This window comes from Poecilia reticulata, chromosome 2 (assembly GCF_904066995.2).
Source record: "Poecilia reticulata chromosome 2, P_reticulata-male-v2, whole genome shotgun sequence".
Taxonomy (NCBI): Eukaryota; Metazoa; Chordata; class Actinopteri; order Cyprinodontiformes; family Poeciliidae; genus Poecilia; species Poecilia reticulata.
The window spans coordinates 22,002,774-22,023,249 of NC_088831.1; the positions used below are offsets into that span (position 1 = coordinate 22,002,774).

The 20,476-nt window shown below is 40.2% G+C and overlaps 1 protein-coding gene across 10 annotated transcripts in view; it reads left to right on the forward strand.

Annotated features, from left to right (window-relative positions):
* sema5ba (sema domain, seven thrombospondin repeats (type 1 and type 1-like), transmembrane domain (TM) and short cytoplasmic domain, (semaphorin) 5Ba) overlaps positions 1–20,476 on the forward strand; it is a 221,888-nt gene that overhangs the window by 142,152 nt on the left and 59,260 nt on the right. For all 10 annotated transcript variants that reach the window (XM_081600568.1, XM_081600572.1, XM_081600576.1 and 7 more), the window contains 4 exons: positions 201–263; positions 1,012–1,110; positions 1,211–1,424; positions 11,763–12,048. In XM_081600568.1, coding sequence (XP_081456694.1) covers positions 201–263; positions 1,012–1,110; positions 1,211–1,424; positions 11,763–12,048 — 662 coding nt within the window. The remainder of the gene's footprint in view (positions 1–200; positions 264–1,011; positions 1,111–1,210; positions 1,425–11,762; positions 12,049–20,476) is intronic.

Consider the following 20,476-nt stretch of genomic DNA (forward strand, 5'->3'; position numbering starts at 1 on the left):
ACTGTCAAGCCAATCGCAACGTGTACACAATAAACAAACAGCGCGGAGGTTAAAGTCTTTTCAGGCGTCGTGTTTAGCCTTCCTGAGGCGCTAGCGAAAGTCGGTCGTTGCGTAACTTTTCGAAGTGCCTCGGGGAAGTCCGCGCCGCCGCTTCTCGGCCTCTTTGTCACCTCTTTTGTCATCTTGTGTTTGTTTCCTAGGCGACAGAGTGGGCACCGGATGAGGAAACCAGGAAGTCGTGTCAAAGCAAAGGCAAAACAGAGGTAACCTCAATCACGCCCCCAATTACAGCGCTCCGTGTCAGCGCGGCTCGGCGTACAGCGGGCCCATTTTTTGATATCTTCTGCCTTGGTGCTTGTTAGTCTCTCGGGAGGTTCCTCGGCAGAGGAGCGCCATTTCGAAACCTTCAATCAAAAGTTGTTTTTCTCGACTTTATAAGAGAGGGAACTCATATGGGAAGGGGAGGGAAATGTCTAAGAAAGCGCCCGTGGGGACATGTTGGGACACTTAGGGAGGACGTCCTTTGAAAAAAATGCCCGAGAGCAGCTGCTGGGTTCAGTTGCCTAATTCGTATTGTTTTGTAGGATCTGATTGCAAAATCATATGCATCTCCCACTGAGCCTGTAAGGTGAAGATTGAAACCAGATGGACAAAACTATTTTCTTTGCTCAATCACCTCACTTCTCTGCAGCGAAAGGCCTATAAATCAATGCCTCGCTTTTGTTGGAAAAGAGTTTGATTCTTTGTGGCAAACAACATGCAGTGGACTTGGAGTCTTTGTCGATGCCACAAATAAACTGCCATTTTCTTCCAAACTAGCATTCATATGTCTCAACAATGGACCCGCGGGCGAAAGCTGCCATCACCACATTCCAGATTTGCACCAGGAAACCCGCTGCTTTGTTCTCCTTAGCAACATGTCCAATAGCATCCAGCGAACCGATACAGATGCCATTCATCCTGCTGTTACCTTTTTTAGACGTTCATTTTCATCTCTTTTTTTTTTTTTAGATGGAGTGCCAGAATTACATCAGAGTCCTGCTGGTGAACAAGACCGAGGTCATGACCTGCGGGACCAATGCTTTCCAGCCGCTATGTATCAGCAGAGAGGTAGAGCGAGAAAGTAGCTCTGAATGAAGTTTGTGACATCACTTCCTCCTCCCTCCTGTTGGCACTAGGCTTGCTCCTCTGTCCTTTGTTTCTTTTCCAGGTGGGCAACATCAGCAGAGTGCTGGAGCGCGTAAACGGCGTGGCGCGCTGCCCGTACGACCCTCGCCACAACTCCACGGCGGTGGTAACCGAAAGCGGGGAGCTCTACGCCGCCACAGTCATCGACTTCTCGGGTCGCGACCCCGTCATCTACAGGAGCCTGGGCGGCATGCCGCCGCTGCGCACTGCCCAGTACAACTCCAAGTGGCTCAATGGTAAGAACTGCACAACACTCTGAAAGTGTCTTTCAAAAGTATCCATACACCTTAAATATTAAACAGCAAAGATTTTGTTGTTTGTTTTAACGTGACTAGACTTACATGAACACAAAGATGAAATAAATATACCATAAAACTAGTACAGAGAGTCACACAAATTCTGGACAATTTTCCACAGTTATTTCTTTTTCCATTTAATCTAAACAACAAACTCCAGTATATTTTATTTGGCTCAGAAAAAAAGTAGTCTAGAATTGTGAAGTGGCAGGAAACGGGTACATTGTTTTTTATCATCTTTTTAGAAATATCTGGGAAGTGTGGCATGCATATGTTTTTTTTTTCTTTCACTCCGATGACCCTAAATGCAAACCAGTTCAACAATGTCTCCTTAATTAGTGAATAGAGTCTAAACAACATCACCCAGACCAAGAAAACACACCAGCAAGGACATATCAATAAACTAGAATATTATTGAAAAGTTCATTTTCACTCAATTGTCTAAGAGGAAAAAAGCAACAAAAAAAAAACAAAATTGAAATTGCGAGCTGGTCCGGTGGTATTATCTCCGTCAGTATTTCACAGACTCAATGTTTAGTTATTGTCTTTTACACCCCGACAGAAATGTAATCTCTGCAGACATATCATCTGATATTTTCCAAAGCCTGCTGGATTTCCCGGTAATCCACACAAGTTGTTTGAATAAACCTCTGAAAATTCCTGCCGTTCCTTCAAACATTTTCCCTGGCCTCTTCGGCGCGGCGGACGAGGCCAAGTCCGCACTTTCGCTTCCAAAACAATTGTGTCTCCTTGTGGCAGAGGCGGACCTGTCCAATAGGGGTGTTTGCGAAAGGATTAGAGAGACTGTTTTGGGCTCAGGTTATGGGACTCAGTGGGATTTATGAAATGGAAGAAACATGGAATCCTGTCTGTCCTTCAGGGGTTAGTGTCAATAATCTCTCCGCTGCTGACGCCGGGTCTTTTCCTGGGACAACACACTGCAGCAGCAGAAATTTGTGCTCACACATGTCCTGAATTCAGCAGAAATGCAGATGTGAGTCTGATTCCTGTCCAGTTTTTCTTCACACATTCTGCAGTAACACAAAGAGACCTGTATGTATGTAGAAGTATGCAGGTGGATTGCCTGATTGCTATGTTGTATTTTCCTCTGTCTTGTTTGCTCACTTTACTTGGAAATCAGCTAAAACTCCTCAGAAAACAATGTGGACAATGCAACAAGACTGATGCGTGGTATTATCCCTCTGCTTTCATCATGGTTTAAAACATGAATTAACAAAAATACATGATTAGCAATACCCCCTTCACACTACTGAATATCTATTTTTTGTGTGTGTTTTAATTGCATGCCTTTCGAATAAATCAAATTCCGTCATCCCTTCCTCATAGGAATAAAACTGCAGCATTAACGTTTTGACCCATGCAACCGCAGATTGTTTTACAAACTTTATGGACATCAAATGAATCAAAATCAAAATTACTGTTAGTGCTACTTACTTTTTGTGATGATGTTATATCTTCATCTCATGCTGTGCTATGCAGACACTCAGTCTGTCTGATGAAACCTCACTGACCTTAGCATGCTAAACGCTTGGCGTAGTTGAATGACAGCCTGTCCTATTTGTGAGTTAATTAGGCTCATAATTAGAAATATGTTCCACCAATTCTGATTCGGTGTCTTAATTGGTGAAAGTGCTTGATGATTTTTATCCATCTGATAAATTTTATCAGATTTTCATCATGATTTTTATCAATGACATAAAAAGAACGAAGTAAAAACTGTTAAAACGCTGCACTTCAAAACAAAATGTTGCATTGGCCTCAGAATAATACCGACTGACTGCTTTCTATCTTTTCACAGTTTGTTGAAATCTTGATGCTCTGCTTACTGCTGAGTATTTTCAACTGAATTCATAAACACCATTTCCAATTCAGTTTTCTTTTAAAATCACCAGGTTGTAGTGAGGAATGAAGCTGTAAAAGCTGAGTTTAACTCCTGTTTTTCAGTGCTGCTGGTGCAGATGAAAGATCCCCTGATTAGGATTGTCAAGGATTAAAAATCACACTGGTTGTTGTTCAGCAACAACACCATTTTATTAATAGTGTTAATAAATAATGCAATAAAATAGATTGCATTAAATAGTTTGAAAAAGAAAAGTAAATTTAGCTACAAATATGATTGTATGCTCTTATTTGTTGGTTTATTTGCTTGATTTTTCCAAATTCAGCAGCACGGAGAGCACATTGTCAGTTAGGGAACTGTCATATGGGCTGATGAAAATATTTCTGAAGGTTGGGGTAGAGTTGCATGAAGGTTTTTGGTGTTTTTAGCTTCATTGACTCAATGACAGGGCACACTTTATCTGGTTCAGGCAGAAAAAGATGGCAGCTGGAGCCAAGGAGACGACAGCAAGTATCACATCTGCAGAGTTTAAAGACCAAAACCGGTTCCAGAGTGGTTTGGACGGAACCACTGAAAATATATCTTCCACATCCAGTATAGGATGGAAGAGGGTATAGAAGTTGATGTCCAATGCAATTGATGTCATTTTAAAAAATTAATATTTTTCACTCGAGTTTTAAACTATGAGAGCAAATCACGACTCTTAAATCTCTGGACCCTCTTGACAAAGCTTGGCTCTCCGCTTCCTTAGCTGGAAAAAGTGAAGCTTCACAGTAGCAACTAAAGATGGATGACAGGAGAGGCTGTGAGTTTGTGCGCTTATCGCAGAGGATGGATGGCGGCGCTGGATGCAGAGACGACAGACCGGGGAGTCAGTGAGCAATATAATTATTCTTCGCCCCACAGAGAGGGTGAAATTACGGCACACAGCATGCGTCGCACCACGCAGGGCCTCACCATGCAGGTGAGAGTTTGTCAGAGTATTTAGACAGTAATCAGGCGGCGTGTGGGTAGCAGCTGCGTGCGCGTGGCTTTAAAACCGCACACACGAGCGGAAAGAAAGTACGTGAAATGATTCGAGACGGAGGAAGATGAGCAACAAAGTAGATAACGTCTCGATTATCGTAATCGCAGCTGGATAGGCAGACAGTTAAACGCACACGTTGGCCTCCATCCGAGCGCGCAAAGCCTGTTTTTTAATTTTTTTATTTATTTTTTATGTTTTGCTTTTGTGCCGGATACAGCGTCTGTATTGGATACGGGGTTCCCGGTGAATTTCAGGGTGTGAATGAAAATCTCATTTCCAGCTCTAAGCTCTGGCTGGTTCAGGAGAAGCGCAGCGGCCGGCGGGTATGGGAGGTCGAGGGGTGGGGGGGAATCCTAGATCTAATCTATTCGTTCCCTTATTGGATTGGTAGTCTGCCAGGTGCTGACCGACTGTTTTCTGTCATACAGCTGAATGTCACAAGGAACTTTGGGGCCTGCCGTCAAAAACAATGTACTTTTTTTTTAGGCAACACTTGAAAAGATACATAAAATAGTTTAAAATTAATGATGGGACTACATTAAATTGCAGGACCTGTAATTATTAATTCATTGAATTTAATCAAAAACCATGCATTGATAAAATAACTATATCTTGCTACTGAATTATTGAATAAATAGACATATATGTTTAATTGTTTTTTACCTGTTATTCAGGTTATTCAGCCTCCAAATTATCAGAAAATGCTATTATTATTATTATTATTATTATTATTCCATTTTAGTTTTTAATTGTTTGAGGAACCTCTGATTGTTCATGCAACATTGGAAAAACATTGAATTATAAATGCGACTGTGGACGATGATGTTGGCGTTGGGGTCGTCTGTGCATGCTGCAGCATGTGTAGCATTGAGACGCTGTTTCAGTCTTGATTAGCTTCAGTGATGGTTGATGAACAACTTGAACACAACAACAGTCTTTTCCAGCGACCCATCAGATCGTTTGTTTTTTCCAAGCAAAAATCAACCCCTAGTAGGCGAAGAGAAGCATTTATTTTTTTTCATCCATCATTGCTGTTGATGTCGCTTGTGTGTCAGAATTACGGCCGTACCAGAAACACGTGAAAGCAAAGGTTCCGGCTCTGGACATCCAAAAAAATGAAATGCAGTTAATTGTGTCACTTTTTTTTTTTTTTTAGACATTAAAGTAAAACAATAATGGAAATTAACACTTTAAAACAAATGTAAAAATAAAGTAATACCTTTCTGCAATAGCATTACCTCACATTTCAAAACAAGCATCCATCCATCCATTTTCTTTACACCCTTGTCCCTTAGTGGGGTCGGGAGGTTTGCTGGTGCCTATCTCCAGCTAGTGTACCGGGCGAGAGGCAGGGTCACCCTGGACAGGTCGCCAGTCTGTCGCAGGGCAACACAGAGACACAGGACAAACAACCATGCACACACACACTCACACCTAGTTTTTGGACTGTGGGAGGAAACCGGAGTAGCCAGAGAAAATCCACGCATGCACAGGGAGAACATGCAAACTCCATGCAGAAAGACCGGGGCCGGGAATCGAACACAGAACCTTCTTGCTGCAAGGCAACAGCTCTACCAACTGTGCCACTGTGCAGCCTCAAAACAAGCAGTTTAAGTTAATTTTTAGCACATTTACTAAAATGTGGGTGGAATAACTTTTCGTGTGGGGAAAAAAAAATTGCTTTTAACAAAAGTCGCTGCTGGGTCCAACTATTTGCTCCTCACGTCCACTTTAGCTTTCAGGACAGCCCCAGGTTTTCTGCTGTATCATTTAACAAGGCTGGAGTAGATGGACCTTTAGCCACTCCTGAAAGACCCATTCACTACTAAATGCCATGCTCTCGATCAAGTGTTTCAGCACCTTTGAAAAGAGATTTGCTAGTATATCCTTCACCGTAGTTAAGTGATCATGGGACGATTCTCCACCTGAAAGTGGAGTGTTTGTTGCTATAAAGCTGCATTTCAAGCCCAGCATGCAGATGTGCTGACACATAAATGGTTTATATCTCCAGATTTGACAAAAATTAGAGTGGATTTTGTGGAGCATGAAGCCTTTCATGTCATTGAAGTAAGTACATTTCTCTGAATGTGTTGCTGTTCTGAATAGTGTGTGTGTTTTATGATGGGCCTTTTCACTTTTGCCCCGATGTTACTGTCTTTTTTTACACTAAAGGGTCAGATTAGAGCCTGAGAACGACATCTTAATGTGCCACACATGTCTGAAAGTGGTCAGAGAAGTATTGGATGAAATCATAAAAAAATTAGGTAAATCATCCTAGTTTCAAGCACACAGCATGCCAGGGTGAGTCAGCATTCATCAGTGCAGGCAGCACAGCAGCACATTAGACATTAATTCCCTGCTGATTGAAGATTTCTTTATTAAAGTTAAAGGTTTTTTCTGAAGGTATGTAAGCGTCTAAAAATCCTTAGACTTAAAGTATGATGAAATATTGATTTACGCTGCAGTTACTCACACTCGGCCTCCATTCAGCTTTCTGAGAAGTGTCGCTGACGCATCATGTTTGCCTAACATAAAAACAAAACATGTCGAGAACTTCTCTTATTTCTATAGTAGGCGTATATATAGAGAGAAAGAGGAGATCTTCCCACCTCAGAATTGAACTTTCTTTGTTTTGGAAACAAAATGCTGACAGGCTTATCTTATCCGCTCTCACATCAGAATCTTCTGCCTCACAGAAGAAGCCTGTGGCATCACAGGCTTGAAGCGGACTTTTTTTGCAGCGTTGTGCACAAGGACAATAAAACTCAATAACTGAGCAGCCCTCTGTGAAGGTGGTGATAAATCCCCTCTGCCGCCAGACCACCAGCAAATGTTGCCAAGATATTATTTAATTACACAGAACTGACACGTTATTGCGGATAAATTTCACCAACTGCAATTTTGGAGGGTTTGTTGTAATTATTTTAAGTGTATCCATCCATTTGGGGTGGTAATATCCTCCGAGGTCAACGGGGGAGAGACGGTGTGTATATACCGGATGGCCAATCCATTACAGTGGAATATAGACATAAATATGACGAATAATGCCGCAAACTCCCATCCTAAGGGAATTTAGAGGGGCCAATTTACCTGAGATACCTGTTGTTGGATGGTGAGAGGAGAGAAGATACAAAGTACACCTGGAAATCCAGAGGCAGATGGTACCGCTGCCAGCTGTACAGCCGTGCAGTTCTGGATGATTTCTATACAAAGTTTACTTTTGAGATAAAAATGATCAGACTACGATGCAAATTTCATTATGTTTTGTATTTTCCCTGACATGCGGTTTCATTTAGGTGACAAATTTCACGCTTAATGCACTTCGCATATAAAGTAAAACAAATGTACGTGTGATGGATCACTGCTTTTGTTGCAGCAATGCTTCTTGGCAACAAATTCGAAAGCTTATTTATTCCCTTTAAAAGAAATAAAGTAAATATTTATTTACATTGGTACATCAGCTTGAGCCAATGTAAATCCTCCACTGTCCTTTCGGGCCAAAGCTTTTAGCTAAGCTCAAAGAAGTTGAGTTAAAATTTTTGACCCAATTTTGGATTAAAAATATCCAACCTCTTTTCCCAATAACATTTGGGTTAAAGCTGCAATAGTAACTTTTATAAAATATGTTCTTTAGATTTTTGTTAAAATGGTCACTGTTATAATATCAGACAGATAATCTGTGAAAGGATTAAGCTCCTCCCTGAGCTACTGTTGCCCCGCAGTTCACTCTGGGTCAAAAACAGCCGATCAGAGCCAGGAGGAGTGTCTTAGCGCCGTCACTCAAGCTCGTGTACATGCTGATAAATTCGCCAATGCTGGCGAAGCAACTTACCGTTTCAGGAAAAACATTTACCTAACATCATGACGCTCGCTATAGGGAAGTAGCTTTAGCATAGCAGAGAGCAAAGTGGAAAGGGTTTTGAGCAGTGTGTATACAAGGGTGATTGACAGCGCTAAACCCGCCTCTTGGCTCTGATTGGTTGTTTCTGCTTAGCACTGGCAGCACTCAAGATAATCTGTTTTATGCTGTACTGTCGCAACATCATCATAGTTTTAACTAATTTATTTAAAAAATTACTTTCTATTAAAAATGTTAAAAATATTTTTATTAAAAATATTTTAATATTTTTTGTTGTGTTTTTTCTTTAAATAACCCATCAGTTATTTATAACTAAATAACTGCTGGGTTATTTCTTTTAAAGAAATAATCCAGCAGTGTTTGTGTGCATTCATTTTGTCGTCTTAAGCCACAAGGCATTACTCATCTGTTAAATATAAACTAATGATGCTGTATATTCTTTCAATATTTTCCACATTTGCCTGTTAAGTCGCCTTTGATTCAGTGCTGCTGCGTCTGACCTGCAACATTACGTGACGTTGCTTCCCCGGCGCTTCACCCGTCAGGCAGGAGAAATGGGTTTACGGCTCAGCAGGAAGCGCCTGTGCACCTTTCTTATCATAGTGCAGAACATGTCATGTCATCTTTTTCCGCTCTTTGTATACTGTGTGCATAAACGCAAAAAACTCTAAATCAGGCTGAACGATTTATTTTGCTGAGCTAATAAACACATAAGAGGAAAGCAGACGTTCAACTAGCCTTTAGCCTGAGGGAAGGAAAAGTGATGCTTCTTGTTGATCTTCTGGTTGCAGTGACTCCATGTTGGCACTAATTAACCCTCTGTAAATTACGATAGTCTCAATTAAGTTGTTTTTATTGCAGATACGGTTACTAAGTGACGCCTTTGACTGCTTTGTCTAATAATGATAAATGCACTCAGTTTGTTTTGCTTTCAATGCCGCGTTTCCTTGTCATTATTTAGAACACAAACGGGGAACAAACTGATTAGGACGTTCACTTCATTAAACCTAAACTGGATAAGTTGATTAGATTACCTGCTAAATTAGCCGGCGCTGCTTAAAGACCCCCGCTCCACGTTTCTGCACAGTAATCAAAGAGGGAGAGAGAATTATAAAACTTGATTACAGCTTTTTTTTTTTAAATAAAAAATTGCATCTCTCCTGCAGCTGATTACCTCTTTGTTTTTTTCTTTTTCCTTTTTTCACACCACAAGTGGTTTCATTAGCGCCGCAGTCCGAAAAAGTCGCGGCAAAATGGAATTATGCGACCGCTGCCCTCCGGACACCAAAGCTGTTTTCTGCTCCTGCTCAGTTTCAGACGCTTTATGTTAAATCAAACGCCCTGCCGGCCCCGGAGGTCCAATCCATCCTAATGGTTAACAGGTTCCCCCCTCTCTGAGTGTTTGTGTGTTTAAGTGACTCTGTTGCAAAATCAGCTTAGTTTTTATCGTTTATTTGCATGTATATATGCGCAAATTAAGGTTTTCATACATTTTCTATTGCTGCTCTGCACGTGTCTGACTGGGATTCCAATAAATAGGTCCCGGTGGTGACGTGAGGCAATGGCAGCTCAGTAGTTTTGTCTTTTATTTTATTTTATTAGTTTTAATCATTCGTGTAGAAGCCTGACAGACGAAAAGACGACGGTGCAAAACAAATCTTCCCAGCGTTGAAACCACAATCAGCTCGATGTCAAAACACCAGTGTGGTTGTTTCCCTTTCGTAAAGCTCTTTCTTTTTCTGACGTTCTGTCGACGTCTGCTTATTAATTGCAACGCATTAGCTGAAGGATGCACTCTTTATTCTTCAAATCCTTTTAAAAGCATTGATACTACTTGTTTTTATTTCATTTGTTTTCGTGTCGGCGTGTTTTATCGGGATTCTGTGTGACTGACCAACACATTCCACGGATTGAGACTCGTCTTTCCGTCTCTTATCCATGCGTGGTTGTGGGAGGAAAATGAAAAATCAGGTTTTCTTTCAGGAATAATCCCAGAAAACCTTGCAGGAGGAGGAAAAGAGTTTACAGAGGTTAAGAGAATATAAACTCTGGGACATTTTAATAACTATTTGTATTAGGGATGCACGATGTTCTTGGCATGGTATCGTATCGGACGGTACCACTGTAAAATTTAATATTGGACATCAGCCATTCTGTCAAAATAAAATGTTTTTATGTGACAAACCAGCAGCAATGATGCCTGCAGCACAAAGTCAAATTTACCCTGTTTGAGTATTGTCATTGTCCTAGACGAAGTAAATGTCGTGAATAAATGTGACATTAAACATAATGCAAGTTGAAAGTGTTGCATCATTTTCAGTCTCCTTTTTAGCATTTCTTATTTGGTAGCAGACTAAACGGACAGAGATAATGCAGTATTTTGCTTCCACAGTAGAGAAAGCCACATTGTTTCAATAAGTAAGTACAAGAAAGAAAGAAAAAATCAGTATTGGTATCGGTTATCGGCCAAATGAGTATATCTGCATATCGGATATCGACCAAAAATCCAATATGGTGCCTCTCTAATTTGTATTTTTTTTCCCACTTCACAATGACGCTGATATTTATGCTTATAGCAGAAAAAGTTTAAGGCTTACAAGCACTTTTGCAAAAACACTGCATGTTTTTTTTTTTTGCCTGACTTTCATTATATCTTATCTATTCTATTCACTTACACCACTTGTTTGTGTTTGTTTGTAACTTCTGAAGAAACTCTCAGACCTCTCTTGTAAAATCAAATTGTCTCTAAAAGATCTAGTTTCCACAAGTTAAAAATAAAACACTTTTGTTTTAAACAAGGTTGTAACAAAAGGAGAAAAATCTTGAACCTTGAGGAGCATCATTGAGTTTTCACAGAAACGCTGTGAGCTCCAGAAAGAGGATTTAACTGGAACTGAAATTGTTCTGAGGTCCCTGTCCAAATGTCTGTCACATAAAGTCAGTCCACAAAGTTCCTGCACAGAAACTCTGACATACGTCCACCAGATGACATAATGATGAAATTAATAATTCATCATGAATTTTTTTTTTTTTAATTTGTGCCAGAAACCGATATACCGGCTGAAGCGTCTAATTCCTTCCCAGCTATTACTTAAGATCTCCTCATCCCCGTTCTGCAGTCTCTTACCTGGAAACCCGTCCAGCAGGCAGACATTAATCATCCCTTGTGTCGTCCGGGGGCAATAAAAGCAACACAGGCATCCAGTTATATTGGATTTAGCATCAAAACCTCAGACAGATTTATGTGAAACCATGTTTATATCTTCCACTCTCCTTCACCCTCTGCAGCATCTTCTCTTATTTACTCATTTGCCACTGGGGCTCTTTTTTTTTTTTTCAAAACCAGCCTAAACAGGAAATGCGGCCGTAGATATTTCAAGTCCTTATTGCAATCAATAATGCGAACAAAGGTCAAAGCAACAGTGTCCAGAAGATGAATGTGGCAAATATTTTTCTGCTTTTTCGCCTCCGTCCTCCCGGGTCAACATAATGATCTTCCTCTCCCTTGTGTCTCCTCCTTCCCCACCGCAGAGCCCCACTTCATCTCTGCCTATGACATCGGCCTCTTCACCTTCTTCTTCCTGAGGGAGAACGCGGTGGAGCACGACTGCGGCAAGACGGTGTATTCCCGCGTGGCCCGGGTGTGCAAGAACGACATCGGCGGGCGCTTCCTGCTGGAGGACACCTGGACCACGTTCATGAAGGCGCGGCTCAACTGCTCCCGGTCCGGAGAGATCCCCTTCTACTACAACGAGCTGCAGAGCACCTTCTACCTCCCCGAGCAAGACCTCATCTACGGCATCTTCACCACCAATGTGTGAGTGGACTACGACATATGTCACACGTGTTCGTCGCATGTCTGGGGCGTTTTTTTTTAAAACTGTTTTAGGGTCATTTCGATGTGCTGAATTCAAAAATCACATTGAATTTGCTCAGTTGGGTCGACTTTCTGAACTAAGATGCTTCTGAGTTTGGGATGCTGGGATGGTGGCTGGTTACCGTTGTGCTCTGAAGAGATAAATCCCTGCTGCTGAGCATACAGAGGCGTTCGCAAAAATGGAAGTTCATGCCTTGAATTTTGCACAATGAAGGTTTAAATTTCAATTTATAAGTACTTACCCATATCAGTGTTTATTACTCAATTTACAGAAATCCAAGTTTGTATCATTTAACTAATACGCTCTGCTAGAAAAAAGTTTTTCTCCTAAAACCTTTTTTGGATGAGAAATGTTAACAGAGATGAACTGATGATGTCATAAAAATATAATCAATTTAGTTGGAAGATTGGATTTCTCTAAATCAAATTAGAATAAAAACCTGATTGAGAAAAGTGGACGTTCCTGCTTGGAACAGAAATTGGTTCAACGATCCAGTTTGGACTTTTAAAGTACTGGACATTTTCCATCTTTTCTGGTCAGAGTATGGTATAAACAATCAAATAGACTTTTTCTTACCTACTCAGGAAGAAGTACACCGAAATGATTGCATTCAGGTTTTTCTGCACACCTTGTTGTACTCGTTCCATGCTGCAGAAAGCTTTAGCCAGACAGAGCTTCCAGATGGCAGTGGTCTTCACCTCCAAACTGCAGTTTCAGTTTCAGACTTTGCTTTGCCTTCTGGTGGCAGAAGAAAAAAAGAAGATATAAAATAAGAGCTGCTTAGGTGGACAGGCCAGGTGGTTTAAGTTGATAGCAGAGAGAACATGTAACATAACAACAAAAGCCTGAAACAAGAACCTGTTTTCAGAAAAGTCAGGGATTTTTAGTCCATGATTTCAGCTCCAATTGTTCAATAGCAGCACTGTGAACATGAATTAGACTTTTTTTTTTGTTGTGTTTGTCTGTTTCAGTTAAAACCTGCCACTGTTCCTAGTGCGGATACGTGGCAGCGGCTCTCATTTGTTTTCAATTTCATACGCCGATGCGTCCATGGAGCTGTCCGCGGTCCTGAAGGATCCGGCGGAGCTGCGGTTCTGCACTTCTTCTGTTATTTCGTCTTAACACTCTCCTATCTGCGCACTCTTCAGACCGCGTTCGGACCGACGCGCTGCGTAACATAGCTCCGCCTCTATGGACAGAATAACAAGCGGCAATGATTTCTAGAAGCAAAGCCATTTGGTTTGTAGAAACGCTGCCGCCTGCGGCCGTCGAATATCGATTCCATAAAGATTTCCATGATAACCCGGTTGCTCCAAAATGCATCTTTTCTGAAATGCGTTTTTGGAAACGTGACCACATTGACAGATGTTTAGTGTTGGCTCAGATTGGAGCATAAAGTGCCACTGAGGAGGAAAAAAAAACAAAACATTGAGGACACCTGCTGCTACATACTAATGTACGGTTAAAACTGAGTTATGCCTGAAATCCAAACTCACACAACAATACACGTTCAGCTTTACAACAGTTTCATTAAGATTTATTATGATCTCACTGGAAGCAGAGGCACCTGTTCGTTTAAGGACACCGTGTTTAGTTTGACGTGCGGCTTTGCAGACGTGCATCTGTTTGTTTCTTTTACTGCAAACTCTAAGTGCCAGAATATATATATATATATATATATATATATATATATATATATATATATATATATATCCTGTGAGTCTTTTGGATTGTTGTTTCTTGTGTGAAATGCCAGATGTTTCTGGTTTTGATAAAAACCTGGTCAGGAAAGCCAAATCTGCAAATATACAGTAACTAAGACGTATGTAGTCATATTCTTGGAACTATTTGTAAAAATGACCTGACATATTTACATTTTTTCTGATTTCTCTTTAAGAACCATAGAACATAGGAACTGCATTGAAAATACTTTATTTTTCTTACCCTTTCTGGAGACTCAAAAGGGAAACTTTGTTGCTGTCTTTTATTTAACAGTCCAGTTATCTCTTGAACTGTCTTCTCTTAAAGAGCCTTCTGTGTCTTTGTGCTTCCACTAAATACATTTTGAACACATCAGTGGTAGTAAAAAAAAAAAGAAGCTAACTTTGAGTCTTCTTCCTTCAGTAACAACATCCACACAGAAGAGTGCTGATATCACCAACTTCGGTGCTTAGATAACTGATGCGTTAACTGATGTTTATCCGTCCGTCGGCTGTGCAGAGAGCTCAGTGTGTTGTGTTTTTGGACTGAGGGGAGGAAACTGGAGTATCTGGAAATCACTGCAAAAAGACAATATTGTGGTCCAGTTTTTAGAGCAAATATCCTGGTACACTTGAAATTAGACAGACTAGCTCAAAAATGACTTGGCTTGTTTTAAGTAAATAATTCATTATTATTGTTCTATTGGCAGAGAAATTGCCTTATAACAAGGTGAAAATGTCTTATTAGTTAAATAATCTGCCAGTGGAACAAGTTTTTTTTTTTGATCAATATTAAAGAATTATTTACTTAAAACAAACCTCTATAAGTTACTGAAAAGTTACTTGTCTTATTTCAATTGTATTAAGATATTTACTCGAAACTAGATCAAAAATACTTGGTAAGATTTTGTGTTTTTGCAGTTAAAGCCAGAACAGTCTTGCTGCAAGGCCACCAACGTGGTGCAGTGGTGCAAGAAGCACCAACATTTTTATTTTCCAAGTTTCTGAGTCAGGGCAGAGGAAGCTGCCGTGCTTCATTCCAGTTATTCACAATGTCGCAAAAAAAAAATAAAAATCAGAACTTTCAAAGGAATCTGAAAAGAGCTCCTGATTAATCAATTAAAGCAAATTCTCAGGCATCGAGAAAATGGACACAAAAGAATGAAAACTGAACTGCGACGCGGCGCTGCAGCTCCCTACAGAGTGAGGCATTACGGTCGTCACTGTTTGACATGATAACAAACAGTGTTTTCATGGCTCTCATGTCTGAACACACACACACACACGCACGCACGCACGCACGCACGCACGCACACACACACACACACACACACACTCATTTTACGCACTTGCATTCTTCTGTGTGCTAGAAAGGCTTTCCTGAGAAACCAATTTAATGAGAATTTGTAATAACAAGATGTCAGTTTGTGGGATTTAGCGGTGCTGCGTATCCCCAGACAGTTCATTATAATCTGCCAGGCCTCACACTAATTATTAGTCATGTTGCTTCCTTACTTGGAGCTTCTTTCCAAATCTGTTACCTTGATTGTAAGCCCTCAGTGGGCAGTAATTTGCTATACACTTTATTACTATTATTCATTATTTATTTTTCTCTGCAGCAAGATTTGCTCGTTTCTCTCAAAGCGTACATTAATCACGTAAACACGAGTAGAAGCAGCAACCAGGTAAATAGTTCATTTTTATCAACCTGTGAAAATAATCCTTGAGCCTTTATGAAATACCTCAAAAGAAACATAAATAATTTTTAAAATGAATGTAAAAAAACCCCAAAAAAACGGTAATCTCATGAGTGTCCAGGGATACTTTTAACTTAAATTTGCTGCAAACTTAATGCAAGACGCATTATAATCCTGTTGTAATTTATATATTATGAAACAAAACAAATGTTCAAGACGGTAAAAGTTAAGACTAATGTATTGCTTATTCATTTCAAATTTTCCACTGAGCATTTCACCTGCAGGAAACTCACACAAACACAAACAAACTGTCGCACTTTGACTTCTTTTTATCCTCCTTTCACGTTTTGTGTCTGTAGCTACCTGGTGTTTTTCTTTTTCCCACCTATACACAGCAGAACACAGAGAGAGAGAGAGAGAGAGAGAGAGAGAGATCTTCAGAGTTTTCAGCCTCCCACCTGTTTGTATCAATCAGCGCGGCTTCGATCCGCACACTGAATCACGTCCTCTGCTCCACAACAGCTGGTGGCGTCGCACACTTCGCCACAAACAGGAAACGCCGACATCCAAAGTCTGAACGCTGCAGACGTTTCCTTTGCATTTTGACGTGAGCTAAAAGTGTCCAGATGCAGAACGGCAGAACCGTTGGCTTTCTTCATGCCAGATGAGTTTTGTTCTGTAAAGGTTACATAAGTGAAGTGCTTGATTAAAAGTTCAACAAACTCACCCACTTGAGGCCAACATGGCCGTCTTGACCAATCAGGTGTGTTCCTTAGTTGAGGCCTTTGCAGAACAGCTAACTTGGTTAGCTAAACTAGAAGTCATCAGCTAATAGCACGGAGCAATTTAGCTGGTTCACAACATCAAACTGAGTCTGGTCACTTTTTTTTCTCTCGAAATAAAAACGGCTTTAGTTTTGGGCTTTTTAAAAATTATTTTAGCTCTTGCACCAGAACCAAGTATCATCATTGTATGAAAAATTTGCCCACACAGTCATGATCTCAGAATAATTAGAACCTTAACATGTCATCACCTTCCTGAAAGGATGGCCTGTGTCTTCTTTTGCTAAGGGTGTTTTGTTTTTTTGCCTAAATCATCCTTTGGAAGGAGAGGTTCCCCCTTCCCCCAATTTTGGCAATTTTTTTTACTTTGTTCTTGTCCCATTTGTCTCAGTCTGCTCCAAAGTCAACCCAGATCTGCAGTATTTTCAACATTATATATGTGTTTCCTGGATTCCTTTGCCTTAAAGATTTTTCCCAGACATTAAAAGAACCCCACACAGATCTCCTCCATAACTCACATTCATTCACACTTCCATTGCTTCAATATGGGCCTCAGCATTTAATCCCTGCCTATACATGTGGTTCAATATGTAACATTTTTCCAAACTACCTTTAATCAAAAGAAAATGCTGTTTGGGAAGCTGAAATGCCTCTGTGCAGCTCCACTCGATAAATTATTTGCTGGCATTCGCAATGAGGTCAATCAAGAAGTGCTGCTCGATTCCCTCGGCGCTGATTGGCTGTTCATCACATCGCGATTTACATCACAGCTTTATGGCGTTGAACATCCATCACTGCCAAATGTTAGTAACATTTAAAATTTCAACACGGTCCTTCCAAGTGCTTCCTAGCTGCCAGCAGTTCTCTGTTCTCAAATGGTGCGAACATGACGACTCTGTTCCCTCACATCGTGGGATTGTTGCCACACTTAAATTTGGGAAATTTTAATATTAAACAAGGTTACCCACAATAATTGCCAAAATAGCAAAAAAACCTTTGATTATATTGGTAATCTCAAGCACTACATTAAAAAAAAGCTATAAAAAAAACTTCATCAACTCAGCATTTGAAAACTGCATCTTGTGTTTACTCAGATTATCTTTATCTGATTTTAAAATGACTTTGATGATAAATTTGATCCAGGAAAACCGTTGATCCATTCCAAGTGAAAGGGATTTTGGTTACGTTAACTTTGATTTGAAACATTTTCAGTCTGCCACATAAGTTTAACTGTCTGGGAAAAATAAAGAAAAACCCAAACATTATGGCAAACTGCTAACCTTGCAGATTCAGCAGAGTGTGTGTGTGTGCGCGTGTGCGTGTGTGTGTGTGTGCGCATGCGCGCGCGTGCGTGCGTGTGTGTGTGTGAGCGTCCCGTGGTTGGTATTCCAGCGTGTGCTGCTCTCTTGTCAGGGCAGAAGCTGAATTGTGTCTTAAACCTTCTGCTCCCTCACCTGTTAATCTGCCAGTATTTGACGCTACATGGCCGCCTCCCATCAGTCCACAGCCATTTTCAGTGATGGATAGAACAAGCTAGAGGCAGCAGCTGGAGAGAGAGTGAGAGAGAGAGAGATGCACGGAGAAGTCGGGGTTTGTAAAGAAAGAGGAGCGAGATGAGGGGATGTAACGAGAAAAATCCCGGGGCTCCAAGCTTTTTGTCCTCCTTCTATTGTTTCTTCTTGCCTATCTGAGGGGTCTCGCTGGTCCTTTCTCCAAAAACCGCTTCCCCTCGTCAGGGTTTGGGTTTATGGTAATGCAATCACCAGGAAACACTGTCTCCATCTGTGTGGCCTAAATTGAGCAGCCTCACAGCTGCTCCCAGGGGTTCGTGGATGTAAAGCAGAAGAGGGAAGAGTTGGACCGCCGCTGGTTTTCCCTCCTGTCCGTTCGCGCTCCGGCCAAGATGTCAGCGCCGCGTCCAACCCGCTTCCTGGGTCCGACCCGCTTCCTGCAAATAAGCGACACGCTGTCTGCTTTGTGTGGCTGACTAGTTTTCCTAGTTTGAGTTTGGTTTAAAAGGAAGTAAAAATGTAAACTTTTTTTCTTCTCTTTTTCAAAAGAGGCAGAAAATGGGTGAAAGTTTTGGCTGATTGCTCACTTATTTCTGCTGCTAGACGACCAAAACATGCAACATCTGCATGAGCAGGTGTTTGCAATGTGGGTTGAACTTGATATTCGGCAAATAATGACACTTTTAATGAACTTTTGACCTTTCATGAATAGTGTCATTATTTTACCAAATGACACTTTATGACTGCAGTCATAAACATTCACAAAGATTCCTCCATGTTTATGACAGATGTTATGTCAGTCTTCAGATAGTGCTACCAATAAATCAAATCAACACCTGAAAAGTGCGGCATGCGTTTGGATACCCATAAACAAAATACAGCAGAACAATTTGAGGCCACCTAATTAGTAAACTTTTTTCATCATTTAATGTAAATAAATAAGTAAAGTAAATAAAAGCCAAGACAAAGTCCAGACCTGAGTCTAAACGAGAATCTGTGTAAAAACCTGAAAACAGATGTTCACAGATGTGAAGCAGTGAAACAAAAAAAACAACAATTCACTTTTCAGATTTTTATTTGCAGACAAGTTTTAAAACCATTATTTTCTTTTCACTTCATGTGTACTTTGTGTTGGTCTTTCATGTACAAGTCCAGTGAAACACATTAAGGCCTGCAGTAACGTGATAAACGGGATAAACTTCACTTTATGTTAACGCTATGCGATCCCTTACAGGAGAAAACCACCAAGACAGTTTTTAAACATGCTTCTCTCTAGTCGTATATTACAATTTATTTTAAAGTCATTTTGTTAATTTAATCCACCTGGTGGATAAAAATGGTCAACAGGTTTTAGTTTTCACCCCATGGAAGAGGAAAGGAGTAAAAAGAGGCTGAATGTTGTAGCATTAGAGCCTTCAAGCTGCTGCAGAAGGAAGGTTTTAGCTTTCTGCTAAAAAAAGAAGAAAACAAAAAAACAACCCAGTCAAATCTTCCGAGCTCGGCCAGGCCTTTTAATTAACTCTGGGGTCTTATTGGTAGGACCCCGACGTCGTGGCTCTGCCTGGCAGCGAAACCCTCCTGTGGAGGTGGATCACCTGCCATTACCGACTAATTATGAACATCCTTATCTTCTTCTTGGCGCTTTCGCTGACCCACCACTTCACCGCTTGTAAGAGGGTCTCATATCTAAGAGGCAGAAGGAGAAGAAGAGGAGGAAGCGCTTATAGAAATTAATGCATTAGTTTATAGTTTAGGTTATTAGATAAAAACTATTGTGTTTTTGTTTTAATCTTGCATAAAAAGTACCTCCTTCTCTGTTTTTTTGATTAAGCTAAATTTGAAAATGTTTTGATGTCATCAGTCAGAAAGGGAAATTACATTCAGGCTAATCGTTCCAAAACTTCATTAAATGTTTCAAGTGATGCAGCTTGGAGGGTTTTATGTTTGCAACCATTTTTAACCAGGCATGAGATTCTCACAATAAAACATTATCATGATGATTTTACAACATAATGATTCCAAAAACATTTTAATAAATAAAAATGCAAAAACCATTCTAATGAATAAAACAAAACCAGTTTATACTACAAATTACAGTCTCTTGTTTTAATTGCATTCATATTATTAGCATTCATTCTTATTCTGCAGATATTTTTTTGTCATTCTGTTCTATTAGGTGTAAATGTTGACATTAGCTGGATAACTGGCCTGCAGTCTTAACAGAACTGAAACTCTCATTTTGCCAACCGTCGTTTGAAAGTGACGCTGCCTTAATAAGAGCAATTTTAATTTCAGCCCCATTCATTTCATGATCGCAAATATATCCAAGTATCATAATTTATCTTTTCTATCAATGTGAAAAAAGGGGTCAGAAGGTAAAAACGGTGAAAAAGCAGATCTGTGTCTCCTCCTTTTAGGGTCATTTGATTATTCTAACACTTTCTCTGGCCTCTCATTAAATTAATTTTTAAAGAAAATAGACAATATGAAATTGTTTAAAACTATAACTCTTCAAAACCTTGATGTGTATTTGATAGGACAGGTGTGAATTAATGGTAGGATTAAGATAATGCATTTTATTCACCATATTGTCTTTGCTGAAGTAAAACAGGCATTAAAGAATTAAGGAACAGAATCTGCAAATGTATTTCTTCAATCATGTAATTTAAAATTTAGG